This window comes from Rana temporaria, chromosome 8 (assembly GCF_905171775.1).
Source record: "Rana temporaria chromosome 8, aRanTem1.1, whole genome shotgun sequence".
NCBI classification, from domain to species: Eukaryota; Metazoa; Chordata; class Amphibia; order Anura; family Ranidae; genus Rana; species Rana temporaria.
The window spans coordinates 15,492,373-15,506,934 of record NC_053496.1 but is presented as its reverse complement, the minus strand read 5'-3'; the positions used below and the strand labels follow the sequence as shown (position 1 = coordinate 15,506,934).

Genomic DNA, 14,562 nt, shown 5'->3' with positions numbered 1-14,562 from the left:
CTGGGGTGCCCGTTGCGGACAGGCCTCCACAGGAGGGTCTTGGTCCGAAGACGAGTCATCTCTTCACATCAATGCACTGGAGCTCTTGGCGGCATTCTTTGCCGTCAGGAGTTTTCTCTCCCGGAGGTCCAGATGTTGCGTTCTCTTACGCATGGACAACGTGGCGGCGGTGCAGTACATCAACCACCTGGGAGGCGCAAAATCCAAGATACTAGCGGACATTGCATCCGACTTCTGGAATTTCTGTCTCTCCAAGGACATTCTGCCAGTGGCGGAATATATCCCAGGGGTATCCAATTATGTGGTGGATTGGAACTCCCGTTATCTGTCAGACGCCAGCGATTGGACGTTAGACAGATCGGTTTTCCTGACAATACAGGAACTCTGGGGTCCGTTTCACACAGACCTTTTCGCTTCCAGGCTCAACCGACAACTGATTCACTTTTTCAGTTGGAGGCCGGATCCGGAGGCAACAGCGGTGGACGCTTTCCTCCAGATATGGCCGACAGGGGTACACTACGCGTTTCCCCCCTTCTCGTTGATTACCAGACTTCTCCTACACATCATGAATCAATCCGCGACGGTGGCATTGATCACCCCCTGGTGGCCGACGCAACCGTGGTTCCCACTGATCCTGGGCATGTCGATCGACTACCCCAGACTCCTCCCGCACTCAACTCATCTTTTGACGAACCCGTCCAAAGGTCCACACCCCTTGCTATCAGAGAACAGACTACCACTTCTTGCCTGGTTGGTCTCGGGTTGCCAGAGGCAAATACAGACCTTTCTCAATCGGCTAGAGATCTTCTCGCCTTGGCCTGGGCCCCAGGGACTAGATCGGCATATCGATCTGCCTGGGGGTTATGGGTCCGTTGGTGTGATCAACGACAGGTTGATCCCATTCATGCCCCTGTGTCCTCGGTCGTAAATTTCCTCGCGGAATTTTACGAGCTGGGGAGGTCTTACAGTTCCTTGAACGTCTATAGGTCAGCTATATCGGCTTACCATTGTCCGGTAGATGCGGTCCCTATAGGCAAACACCCTCTTGTGTGTCGTTTACTGCGCGGCGTTAAATACAAACGCCCTCCTCGTCCACGATACCATTCTACTTGGGATGTATCCAAAGTACTTCAATTGTTTTCTTCATGGGACGACAATGATCTGTTAACCTTGAAGAACCTATCCCTAAAGCTCACCACCCTATTATGTTTGATTTCTATCAAACGTATTTCCGACGTCAGGGCTTTAGACATTTCTAGGCGACAATTTTCGCCAGAAGGGGTCAGGTTCTCAGTGGTCCGCAGGACAAAAACCAATCTACAAACAGTTTTTTATCCTTTCTTTCCTACGTACCCACGACTTTGTGTGGTCCGTTGTCTTCAGACGTACGAGTCTTTCACTTCAGCGCTTCGTTCTCCAGATTCATCTCAGTTGCTAATATCCTTTGTGCATCCACACAGACCGGTATCTTCAGCAACCCTAGCCAGGTGGGTAAGGTCAGTTATGGAAGTAGCGGGTATAGATACTTCTCTTTTTGGCGCTCACTCCACCAGGGGTGCTATGGCCACTAAGGTGGTTACGTCAGGGGGATCTTTGTCAGATCTCTTATTGGCGGCAGATTGGTCTTCTGAGGCGACCTTTCGTCAATTCTATTTCAGACCAGAAGATCATGTCTCTTTATCTGTTCTCACTGCTTAACTTGTGGAGCTCCTTTCACCATGTTTAGGAGATTTGGGAGAATTTAGCATGTATAATATATATGTTGATATTGCAGGAGGTTCGCATATGTATAGCTTTGAACTTGCAAGATATGAGCCTCCTGTCTGATATATAATTCTAGATTTTCCTAGTAGGTGACGGAAAATATTGATTATATGAAGACAGGAGGCGAGTATCTTCCCTCCCTACCCACCCTATTACGGTTTCTTTTATCTTCTCTTTTCAGGATACTGAATATCATCCCAGATTTTGTGGGCGCTTGTTGAAGCGATTCCGGAGTTTCCCCGTTGGGACGAAATCGTGGTCATGTTTTCCCTGGTTGGAGTCCTGTTGACTACATGAGTACCTCCAGTTTGCCTACGCTGACGCCGACGCAGGTTTGACCGGCTGGTCGAAGAGTCGTGGTGAAGTTCTTCCTTGAAGTTGTCCGGTGTTGGGCATTCGCTTTCAGAAAGAGGAGGATTTACAGTAGCACAGCCCTAGTTATAGGCTCAGTCCCTTAGAGGGCGGGGGTTATACAGACGCTGGGACTGATGGGAAACGTAGTTTTTTCAAGTTTGTTTAATGTAAAAATGTTTCTGCTATGAGCATTAAAGTGGAAAGATTAATGCAAGATACTCGCCTCCTGTCTTCATATAATCAATATTTTCCGTCACCTACTAGGAAAATCTAGAATTATACAAGAGAAGAAATACAAAACAAGCAGAAACAAAAAAATAAATAACAAAAAACACCACCAGAGAGAGAGGGAGGGGAATGTGGCACACTCTTGATAATAAACATTTTTACCGGTTCACACAGGGGCAACCCGACTGCGCGACTTTGCAAGGTGACTTCAGCGCAACTTCAGCTCGACTTGGAGCAACTTACAACGCGACTTAGGCTGCGTACACACGATCGGTTAAACTGATGAGAATGGTCTGACGAACCGTTTTCATCGGTCAAAACCGATCGTGTGTGGGCCCCATAGGTTATTTAACCTTCGGTAAAAAAAATGCAAACTTGCTTTCAAATTTAACCGATGGCTTGATAACCGATAGGTCAAAACCGATCGTTAGTATGCAAAACCATTGGTTAAAAACCTGCGCATGCTCAGAATCAAGTCGACGCATGCTTGGAAGCATTGAACTTCATTTTTTTCAGCACGTTGTTGTGTTTTACGTCACCTATGATGTGTACGCGTGACGGACCATTAGTCAGCTTCATCGGTTAACCTAAGACAATGGTCCTTCAGACCGTTTTCATCGGATGGACTGATCGTGTGTACGAGGCTTTAAAGTTACTTCCAGGACAGGCGACTTTGGCTGTGGCCAATCACAGAATAATCAGCTCTGTGGGAGGGAGGTGTTTGCCTGAGAAAACTATTTTCTTTTCCTGTAAAGTTGCTTCAGTTAAGATGTGATCTGACTTTGGAGGCAACTTCCATTGAAATCTATGGGTACAAGTTGCCTAGAAGTCGTCTTGAAGTAGTACAGGAACCTTTTCTGAAGTCGGAGCGACTTCAGTCGTGTACATTAAGACGGCTCTCATTCACTTCAATGGAATTTCTCTTGGGGCAACACAAGTCGAATTCCAAGTTGCTGTAGTTTGAACCAACACTTACATGGCACATGTAAATAATATATCTGTATGTTTTATAACTAACCCTCTTATCTCATTAGAGGTTTTGTTATAACTAGAGAACATAAATCCAAGCCATGGCATGTTTATAGCATAAAAAAACCTCATGACGAGGAGAAAAAAATAACCGTATATTGATTGCTTTGTGCAAAAGTTATAGAGTCTACAAAATAGGGAATAGATTTATAATATTTTTATTATTATTATTTTTTTTACTAGTAATGGCGGTGGTCAGCGATTTCTAGCTGGACTGCGACATTGCGGCGGACACATCGGACACTTTTTGGGACCATTGACATTTATACAGTGATCAGTGCTATAAATAGCCACTCATTATTGTATAAATGTCACTGGAAGGGAAGGAGTTAACACTAGGGAACGAATAAGGGGTTAATTGTTCCCTATGGAGGTGATTCTAACTGTGGGGGGAGGAGACTGACTGGGAGTACAGGGAGATCGCTATTCCTGATCACTAGGAACGGCAGATCTCTTTCTACTTCTCTGACAGTATAGGGATCTGTCTGTTTACATTGACAGATCCCGTTTTGGCTCTCTGAGGAGCGCTAGCGGGTGGCTGGCGGACATCACGGCGACGCTCATCAGCTCCAGCGTAGAGCCATGGGCACGTGCGCAGCTCCCACGTCGGGCGCCCCCTATAGATCTAAAAGTGGTCGACGTACACCTATGGCGGTTTGCACAGCCGTGCCAACCTGGCGCAGTATAATGACGGCGGCTGGTCGGCAAGCAGTTAAAAGGATAGTTCACCTTTTCCACAAAACTGTCTATGCAGATAAGGTGGCATCTGTAGATAAAAACAAACTGTGCAGCTCTGACTAAAGTTGAACAAAGCCCTTGCTATAGGTGTAGGCCATTTACATACCTTATAAACCCTGAATGGAATACTCCCAGGAAATTGCTAAGTACTTCTAGCACGTGGAAAATTGAGGCCTAGTCATCACTTCTCACCTCCATTTACATACCTTATGAAGCCTGACTGGAATACTCCCAGGAAATTGCTAAGTACTTCCAGCACGTTGAAAAGTGAGGCCTAGTCATCACTTCTCACCTCCATTTACACACCTTATGAAGCCTGACTGGAATACTCCCAGGAAATTGCTAAGTACTTCCAGCACGTTGAAAAGTGAGGACTAGTCATCACTTCTCACCTCCATTTACATACCTTATGAAGCCTGACTGGAATTCTCCCAGGAAATTGCTAAGTACTTCCAGCACGTGGAAAAGTGAGGCCTAGTCATCACTTCTCACCTCCATTTACATACCTTATGAAGCCTGACTGAAATACTCCCAGGAAATTGCTAAGTACTTCCAGCACGTTGAAAAGTGAGGCCTAGTCATCACTTCTCACCTCCATTTACATACCTTATGAAGCCTGACTGGAATACTCCCAGGAAATTGCTAAGTACTTCCAGCACGTTAAAAAGTGAGGCCTAGTCATCACTTCTCACCTCCATTTACACACCTTATGAAGCCTGACTGAAATACTCCCAGGAAATTGCTAAGTACTTCCAGCACGTTGAAAAGTGAGGCCTAGTCATCACTTCTCACCTCCATTTACACACCTTATGAAGCCTGACTGAAATACTCCCAGGAAATTGCTAAGTACTTCCAGCATGTTGAAAAGTGAGGCCTAGTCATTACTTCTCACCTCCATTTACATACCTTATGAAGCCTGACTGGAATACTCCCAGGAAATTGCTAAGTACTTCCAGCACGTTAAAAAGTGAGGCCTATTTATTACTTCTCACCTCCATTTACATACCTTATGAAGCCTGGCTGAAATACTCCCAGGAAATTGCTAAGTACTTCCAGCATGTTGAAAAGTGAGGCCTAGTCATCACTTCTCACCTCCATTTACACACCTTATGAAGCCTGACTGAAATACTCCCAGGAAATTGCTAAGTACTTCCAGCATGTTGAAAAGTGAGGCCTAGTCATTACTTCTCACCTCCATTTACATACCTTATGAAGCCTGACTGGAATACTCGCAGGAAATTGCTAAGTACTTCCAGCACGTTAAAAAGTGAGGCCTAGTCATCACTTCTCACCTCCATTTACACACCTTATGAAGCCTGACTGAAATACTCCCAGGAAATTGCTAAGTACTTCCAGCACATTGAAAAGTGAGGCCTAGTCATCACTTCTCACATCCATTTACACACCTTATGAAGCCTGACTGAAATACTCCCAGGAAATTGCTAAGTACTTCCAGCACGTTGAAAAGTGAGGCCTAGTCATCACTTCTCACCTCCATTTACATACCTTATGAAGCCTGACTGGAATACTCCCAGGAAATTGCTAAGTACTTCCAGCACGTTAAAAAGTGAGGCCTAGTCATCACTTCTCACCTCCATTTACACACCTTATGAAGCCTGACTGAAATACTCCCAGGAAATTGCTAAGTACTTCCAGCACGTTGAAAAGTGAGGCATAGTCATCACTTCTCACCTCCATTTACACACCTTATGAAGCCTGACTGAAATACTCCCAGGAAATTGCTAAGTACTTCCAGCATGTTGAAAAGTGAGGCCTAGTCATTACTTCTCACCTCCATTTACATACCTTATGAAGCCTGACTGGAATACTCCCAGGAAATTGCTAAGTACTTCCAGCACGTTAAAAAGTGAGGCCTAGTCATTACTTCTCACCTCCATTTACATACCTTATGAAGCCTGACTGGAATACTCCCAGGAAATTGCTAAGTACTTCCAGCATGTTGAAAAGTGAGGCCTAGTCATTACTTCTCACCTCCACCATCACAGGGGTAAACTCTCAAATGCTGGGCTCAGAGCTACAGCATCAGGGGTATGTGATCACAGTATTATACTGTTATGTGCCTATTGATCTTTATATTAGTGTGAGAAGCCATTTGGCTGATTTTAATTAAATATACAATTTGTTGCATCTTCTGCTGCAGTTTACGGTGCACCTTGTTTTTCACCCATTGTTCTTCCAGAGATTGCTTCGCTCTCAAGTGAGCGGCCACTAGTGTTGCATACGTACACTCCCTGAACTTTATAGACTTTTAGTTGTTATATCAGTGTGTTTCGGTACCCTCTTTTGCGCCATTCTGGTTTTGCCAAGGAATTATTAGGGCTAATCAAATGCTGATCAGCTACAAAACTATATTCTCTCACCTTTATTAGGCCCGCTCAAGGGTATATCCTGAGAACCAGAGTTCAGTATGGTGCTCTTAGAAGTGACCTATAGAAAACCAAACATAACAAATATTTCCAATTGTGAAAACATTAAAGCAATACTGATGATTTATAAACATGCAATTACCCAGATAGCAAACAATTGAGCTGCAAGTTTCAAAAAATGACTTGCTAAGCTGCTGTTAGACTTGCCGGGCTTCACAAGTTTGTTGCACAATTGCAGCAAGTCCGCATTTTATGACTCCAGATCAACTTTCTTTGCAAACATTCTGCAAGTCTGCTGCAAGTTCTGGTTCAGTTATGTTGTGCAATAGTCATCCCACCACAGGGGTCACTGCGGCTGAATTGTTCATGCTGTAGACTTGCAGAGCTCTTGCTGTAGACTCAACACTGCAGCTTTGCTCTTGCTAGAGACTCGCCATGCAAATTTGCTACAAATTGGAAAGTGTCAACTGGAACTTGTGCTTCAAGTGCTCTGCAAGTATACAACTTTCCAGTGAAAATGTGCAGCAAGTTAACACATTTACAATTCAACACTGTCGCAGAGTCATTACATTTACAGTGCTCACAACAAATATTTTCAAGACTTCCAATAAAGCCATGAGTAATAATGCACTGATTACTGTGTAAATGTCACTGTCAGGGAAGGGGTTAACACTAGGGGACGATTAAGAGGTTAACTGTGTTCCCTAGTGTGTGTTCTAACTGTGGGGGGAGGGGACTGACTATAGGAGATGACAGATCATGGTTCCCAGCTTGTAGGAACTCAGGATTTGCCTCTCCTCACAGAACTGGGATGTGTGTGTTTACACACACACACACATCCCTGATCTGCTTCAAGTGCCCGCAATCTCGCGTGACCTGCGGTCATTGCGACCGGTGGCCACAAGCATCAGCACCCCCGTTGTGCAGCAGGCCGCGCCTGCTTTCCCGTTTAAAGGAGCGATGTACAGCTATGACGGCTCGCAGGATCGTGCCGACCTGACGCAGTATAATGATGGTGGCTGGTCGGCAAGTGGTTTTTAACCACTTAAGGACCGCCTCCTGCAGATATACGTTGGCAGAATGGCACGGCTGGGCACAAGCACGTACGTCCTCTTTAAGTGCCCAGCCGTGGGTCGCGGGCTCACGCCCGCGGCACACGCCCGTGACCCTGTCCGAAGCTCCGTGACCGCGGCCCCGGGCCCCGTGGACTCGATCGTCGCTGGAGTCCCACGATCGGTCCCCGGAGCTTAAGAACGGGGAGAGATGAGTGTAAACACAGCTTTCCCGTTCTTAACAGCGGCAGCTTCATTGATCGTGTGTTCCCTAATATAGGGAAACGCGATCAATGACGTCACACGTCCAGCCCCGCCCCCCTACAGTTAGAAAAACATATGACCCCTACAGTGCCCCCTAGTGATTAACTCCTAAACTACACTGTCATTTTCACAGTAAACAATGCATTTTTATAGCATTTTTTGCTGTTAAAATGACAATGGTCCCAAAAATGTGTCAAAATTGTCCAATGTGTCCTCCATAATGTCGCAGTCACGAAAAAAATCGCTGATCGCCGCCATTAGTAGTAAAAAAAATTGTTTTGAGAAAAATGCAATAAAACTATCCCCTATTTTGTAAATGCTATAAATTTAGCGCAAACCAATCGATAAACGCTTATTGCGATTTTTATTTACCAAAAATAGGTAGAAGAATACGTATCGGCCTAAACTGAGGAAAATTTTTTTTATATATCTTTTTGGGGGGTATTTATTATAGAAAAAGGAAAAAATATTGATTTTTTTTCAAAATTGTCGCTCTATTTTTGTTTATAGCGCAAAAACTAAAAACCGCAGAGGTGATCAAATACCACCAAAATAAAGCTCGATTTGTGCGAAAAAAAAGGACGACAATTTTGTTTGGGAGCCACGTCGCACGACCGCGCAATTGTCAGTTAAAACGAGGCAGTGCCGAATCGCAAAAACTGCCCAGGTCCTTTACCTGCATAAAGGTCCGGGTCTTAAGTGATAAACACTAAAAATACCTTCATTTCACCTTCCTCATAGACGTGGCAAAATTTCAACCTAAATCAGATTTTTGCAGACATTTTGGGGCAATGAAAATTTTGCTCATTCCTACTAATATCTTTTAGGGCTTGTGTATACAGATAAGCGCACAATGTTTATAGGGACATTCAGCTTTTTTAAAGATTTTCTTGAATTTCTTCTGACTTATGTTGTACTCCCATTGGGTTGCATGGCGGAAAAGCACAAAAACCTCTGTTTACAACCCCCGGGTGTAAGTTAAACTCACCAGGTAATGTAGGAGCAAGGGACTTGTCTTCTCCTCCAGTGCTGTGTGTCTGATGATGTATTCCACATAGACTTCCTCTTCTGGATCACATGACAGAATGTTCCCCGCAGGCTGTAGGCTGAGGTAACTCTTGCTGTCAGAATACAGGGGCAAGAGGGTCAAGTGCCCATTAAAATCCTGTGGGGTATTTAAGTCTGGGAAGTACGGGATACTTTCTTCCACGGTTGATGCCTGCAGTAAATAAACATTATTCGTAGCACAAAAATACAAAATGCATGGGCTGTTTCTCATATTAAAGCTTTATCATCTTTAACCACTTAAGGACCGGACCAATATGCTGCTAAATGACCCAAGGGGTTTTTAAAATTCGGCACTGCATTGCTTTAACAGACAATTGCGCGGTCGTGCGACGTGGCTCCCAAACAAAATTGGCGTCCTTTTTTCCCCACAAATAGAGCTTTCTTTTGGTCGTATTTGATCACCTCTGCGGTTTTAATTTTTTGCGCTATAAACAAAAATAGAGCGACAATTTTGAAAAAAATGCAATATTTTTTACTTTTTGCTATAATAAATATCCCCCAAAAACATATATAACATTTTTTTTCCTCAGTTTAGGCCGATACGTATTCTTCTACCTATTTTTGGTAAAAAAAATCGCAATAAGCGTTTATCGATTGGTTTGCGCAATATTTATAGCGTTTACAAAATAGGGGATAGTTTTTTTTTTGTTACTACTAATGGCGATGATCAGCGATTTTTTTCGTGACTGCGACATTATGGCGGACACTTCGGACAATGTTGACACATTTTTGGGACCATTGTAATTTTCACAGCAAAAAATGCATTTAAAATGCATTGTTTATTGTGAAAATGACAGTTGCAGTTTGGGAGTTAACCACAGGGGGCGCTGTAGGAGTTAGGGTTCACCTAGTGCGTGTTTACAACTGTAGGGGGGTGTGGCTGTAGGTCTGACGTCATTGATCGAGTCTCCCTATAAAAGGAATCACTCGATCGATGCAGCCGCCACAGTGAAGCACGGGGAAGCCGTGTTTACATACGGCTCTCCCCGTTCTTCAGCTCCGGGGAGCGATCGCGAGGGGGCGGCTAGAAACGAATAGCCGCGCCCTCGTCCCGGATCGCTCCTGAAGCCACGGGAACTGCGCATGTACGGGGGGGGGTCCCGATCGGACCCCCGACCCACGTCTAGGCAGGCACGTACATGTACATTGATGTGCCTGTCCGTGCCATTCTGCCAACGTAAATGTACTTGCGGCGGTCCGGAAGTGGTTAAAATGTTAGAGTGTGGGAGACATGGAGTAGGAAGCATGTGTCTCAACAAATATCCTTCTATGTATCCTGCCCTTGCCTTTTACCCACAATCCTGCCTTTTACCACTGGCTTGAGCATACTACTCCTTCGCAGTGCTGTATCCTGGCCTAGACCAACAAGGCCCAGGCCTAGGGCGGCACTTTGTAGGGGGGCAGCACAGAAAGAGTCCCTGCCGGCTTGTGCTACACTTTATGGTGCAGACTGGGCTGAGAGGCAAATTAGTCTAGTGCCCCCATAAAGCAGCTGCACTGCTTCCGGTATGCGGGCGGTCGGCATTCCTCACTGTGCTATATGTTTTCTGCTACACCATTGGCATGGTTATATATCCTCTCCATAAAATTATCAAAAATGTGTCCTTTAAGTAGAACTATAGGCAACACTTTTATTTTTCATTTTGGATAGAGTAAGGGAGGGTTATAGCCCCTGTCAGGTTATTTTTTACCATCCCATTGCAGACATTTTCCTTCACTTCCTGTCTCATAGCCAAACAGGAAGTGAGAGGAAATCTATGCAAATTAAGGAAATCTATTGCCCCCCAGACCCTCAGAACTAGTGTCCCCACTCGAAATTTTCAGGGCGGGCCTTAAACAGCAATGGGTGTGGCCTTGACAGGAAGGGGTGGGTCATATTTAAATTAGGGGGTGCAGGAGTTTAGTCAGGCCTAGGGCGGCACAAAACCTAAATACACCACTGCTCCTTCGAGTTGTGATATATCCTTCTGAAAGTGCCCTGGACTTGATATCTAATGCTTTGTACACACGATAGGAATTTTTGATGAAAAAAGTCTGATGGAATTTTTTCATCAGAAATTCCTATCGTGTGTGAGCCCCATTGGATTTTTTTTTTCTGATGGAAAAAAATCCTATGGGAAATTCCGCTCGTCTGTGTGGAACTCCGACGGAGAAAAAAACCCACACATGATCAGAATCAAGTCGACGCTTGCTCGGAAAGCGTTGAACTTAATTTTTCTCGGCTCATCGTAGTGTTTTATGTCACCGCATTTTGGACAGTCGGAATTTAGTCTGACAGGGCCAGATTCCCGTAGCTGCGCGGCGGCGTAACGTATCTCATTTACGTTACACCGCCGCAAGTTTTACGGGCAAGTGCTTGATTCACAAAGCACTTGCCTGTAAACCTTGCCTGTAAACTTGCGGCGGCGTAGCGTAAATCCGTCTGGCGCAAGCCCGCCTAATTCAAATGGGGCGCGTATCATTTAAATTAGGCGCGTTCCCACGCCGAACGTACTGCGCATGCTCTGTTTTGAAATTTCCCGCCGTGCTTTGCGCGAAATGACGTCGCACCGACGTAATTTTTTGAACGGCGACGTGCGTTACGTCCTTTCCTATTCCCGGAAGACTTACGCAAACAAAAAAAAAATTCTAATTTTGACGCGGGACCGACGGCCATACTTTAACATGGCCTGTCTATTTTTACCCCACCTAAATAGCAGCCGTAACTATACGCCGGGAAAAGCCGACTAGCGACGATGTAAGAGAATGCGACGAACGCGCGTACCTTCATGGATCGCCGTAAACAGCTAATTAGCATACCCGATGCGGAAAACGACGCAAACTCCACCCAGCGGGCGCCGAAGTATTACACCTACGATCCGAAGGCGTACGAAGCCGTACGCCTGTCGGATCGAAGCCAAAATCTGTCGTATCTTGGTTTGAGGATTCAAACTAAAGATACGACGCAGCAAATTTGAAAATACGCCGACGTATCAGTAGATACACCGGCGTATTTCTTCTGTGAATCTGGCCCACAGTGTGTATGCAAGACTGATGGAAGACAGCTTGAAAGGAATTCTGACAGAACATTCCATCAGATTTTAGCCCATAGGAAATTCCTATTGTGTGTACGCGGCATAAGCCAACAAGACAAACACAAGGCTTTGGAAGATGGTGGGCCAACCCTCTCCAGCGTCCGGCCAGGCTGCAAATATTACTACCAAGGTTTTCAATGCTATTTCTACATGCCAGATGACCCTGATCTCGAAGATAGAGGAACTTAAAGGGGATGTAAAGGTACAATTTTTTTTCCTAAATAGCTTCCTTTACCTTAGTGCAGTCCTCCTTCACTTACCTCATCCTTCCATTTTGCTTTTAAATGTCTTTATTTTCTCTGAGAAATCCTCACTTTCTGTTCTTCTGTCTGTAACTACATGCAATAATGCAAGGCTTTCTCCCTGGTGTGGAGTGTCGTGCTCGCCCCCTCCCTTGGACTACAAGGGATGGAAGACAGCTTGAACGGAATTCTGACAGTCGCGATCACCGCCGGGCACCCGCGATTGCTCGTTACAGAGCGAGAACACACAGCTCCTGGTCCTGTCATGGGAGAAATGCCTGACCATCTGTCCATACAATGTATGAACAGCGAACAGTCATTTCCCCTAGTGAGTCCACCCCCCCTACAGTTAGAACACACCCAGGGAACATACTTAACCCCTTCCCCGCCCCCTAGTGTTAACCCCTTCCCTGCCAGTGGCATTTTTCTAGTAATCAATGCATTTTTATAGCACTGGTCGCTATAAAAATGACAATAGTCCCAAAAATGTTTCAAAAGTGTCCGAAGTATCCGCCATAATGTCGCAGTACCGAAAAAAAAATTGCTGATCGCCGCCATTACTAGAAAAAAAAAAAATATTAATAAAAATGACATAAAACTACCCCCTATTTTGAAAAAACGCTATAACTTTTGCGCAAACCAATCAATAAACGCTTATTGCTATTTTTTTTAATGAAAAATATGTAGAAGAATATGTATCGGCCTAAACTAAGGAAAAAAGTTTTTTTTTTTTATATATTTTTGGGGGATATTTATTATGGTAAAAAGTAAAAAATATTATTTATTTTCAAAATTGTCGCTCTATTTTTGTTTATAGCGCAAAAACTAAAAACCGCAGGAGGTGATCAAATACCACCAAAAGAAATCTCTATTTGTGGGAAAAAAAAGGAAGCCAATTTTGTTTGGGAGCCACGTCGCACGACCGCGCAATTGTCAGTTAAAGCGACACAGTGCCGAATCGCAAAAAGTGCTCTGGTCTTTGACCAGCAATATGGTCCGGGGCTTAAGTGGTTAAAGAATGTAAGTGCAAGGAATAATGTATCCTCTGAGGCTGGGTTCACACTACTACACTACTTTCATCCTACTTTGCTCTGTGTTCAATGTTTCCCTATGAGAGCGTCTTGTAGCGTCCTACACAAGTCGGTCCGACTTTGAAAATGCTCCCTGTACTACTTTTGGTCCTACATTGATCCTACTTCAGGCCCATTGAATATCATTGAAGTCGGACCAAAGTAGTATCCTGTTCATGAAAGTAGGATGGATGTAGGACCAATGTAGGATAAATGTAGGACCAATGTAGCAGAGCAAAGTAGGATGAAAGTAGTGTAGTAGTGTGAACCCGACCTTAACCAGTGGTTCTCAACCCTGTCCTCAAGTACCCCCAACAGGCCATGTTTGCAGGTTTTCCTTTATCGTGCACAGGTGCTTTAAATCAGAGTCAATGGCTTGGTATTTTGGACAGCTATTTTATCTACAAGAAACTCCCAGAACATGGCCTATTGGGGGTACTTAAGGACAGGGTTGAGAACCACTGCTCTAGACTAGAGTAAATAATATGAATAATAGTAAATAATAAAACACAATGTTCATCATTGAAAACAGTGCTTGTAATTAGCTTTTGTACTCACTGTTAAGTGTACGTTGTCCACCCAGTTTTTGGTATTGTTCAGCTTAAAAGCAGCATGTCCATTGCCATCTGTTATCAGAGTGTGTTTGGAGGTCGTATTTCCATCTCGGCAGGTAAGGTAAACTTTCTGGGCAGGAACCGGGATTCTCTGTTCATTGAGTACTTCTACCTGAAGCAACACATAATTTATCGATTATAAATTTTCCATCAAAGTTAGTAGCATGGAAATGTTTTATGGCTCACTAAGGGTAACCAAAGGCAGACAAATCTGATGGCTAAGCGATGTTCGATGCACTGGGTATTGCTGTAACACTCGTTCATGGTTTGCATGACTTTACATTCATCATGAGGCAGTGATAGGATCAAAGATTGGGTGCAAAAGAGTAATGGGAGAGTTATCAAAATCCCATGCAGCAAACTAAACAAATAATACCATAGCCCACTAACGTACTTTTCAAAGTTTAGATCCTTTTTGAACCCTGTAGTTTATATTTTATGTTTCAATATTTGTTTCACTATTTGCATATTGGAGAGATATTACATCATAGCTTCCAACTGTCCCTGATTTGGAGGAATGTCCCTCTGTCCCTCTTTCCTCCTCATTTGTCCCCATTTTGGTCTGATCTATATAGTTGTATATAAAATTCACTTTTTATCTATCAAAATGTGTTTTCCAGCGCTAAACCTTTCATCTGATTTCTAAATTGCTGCATTTGTAAATTCTCAAATCCAATA

General features: G+C 44.2%; 1 protein-coding gene across 1 annotated transcript in view; it reads right to left on the bottom strand.

Moving 5' to 3' along the window:
• LOC120910374 (alpha-1-macroglobulin-like) overlaps positions 1-14,562 on the bottom strand; it is a 150,196-nt gene that overhangs the window by 110,916 nt on the left and 24,718 nt on the right. Inside the window, exons 10-12 of the mRNA XM_040322133.1 lie at positions 13,829-13,996; positions 8,805-9,035; positions 6,495-6,561 (exon numbers count right to left, since the gene is read on the bottom strand). Coding sequence (XP_040178067.1) covers positions 6,495-6,561; positions 8,805-9,035; positions 13,829-13,996 — 466 coding nt within the window. The remainder of the gene's footprint in view (positions 1-6,494; positions 6,562-8,804; positions 9,036-13,828; positions 13,997-14,562) is intronic.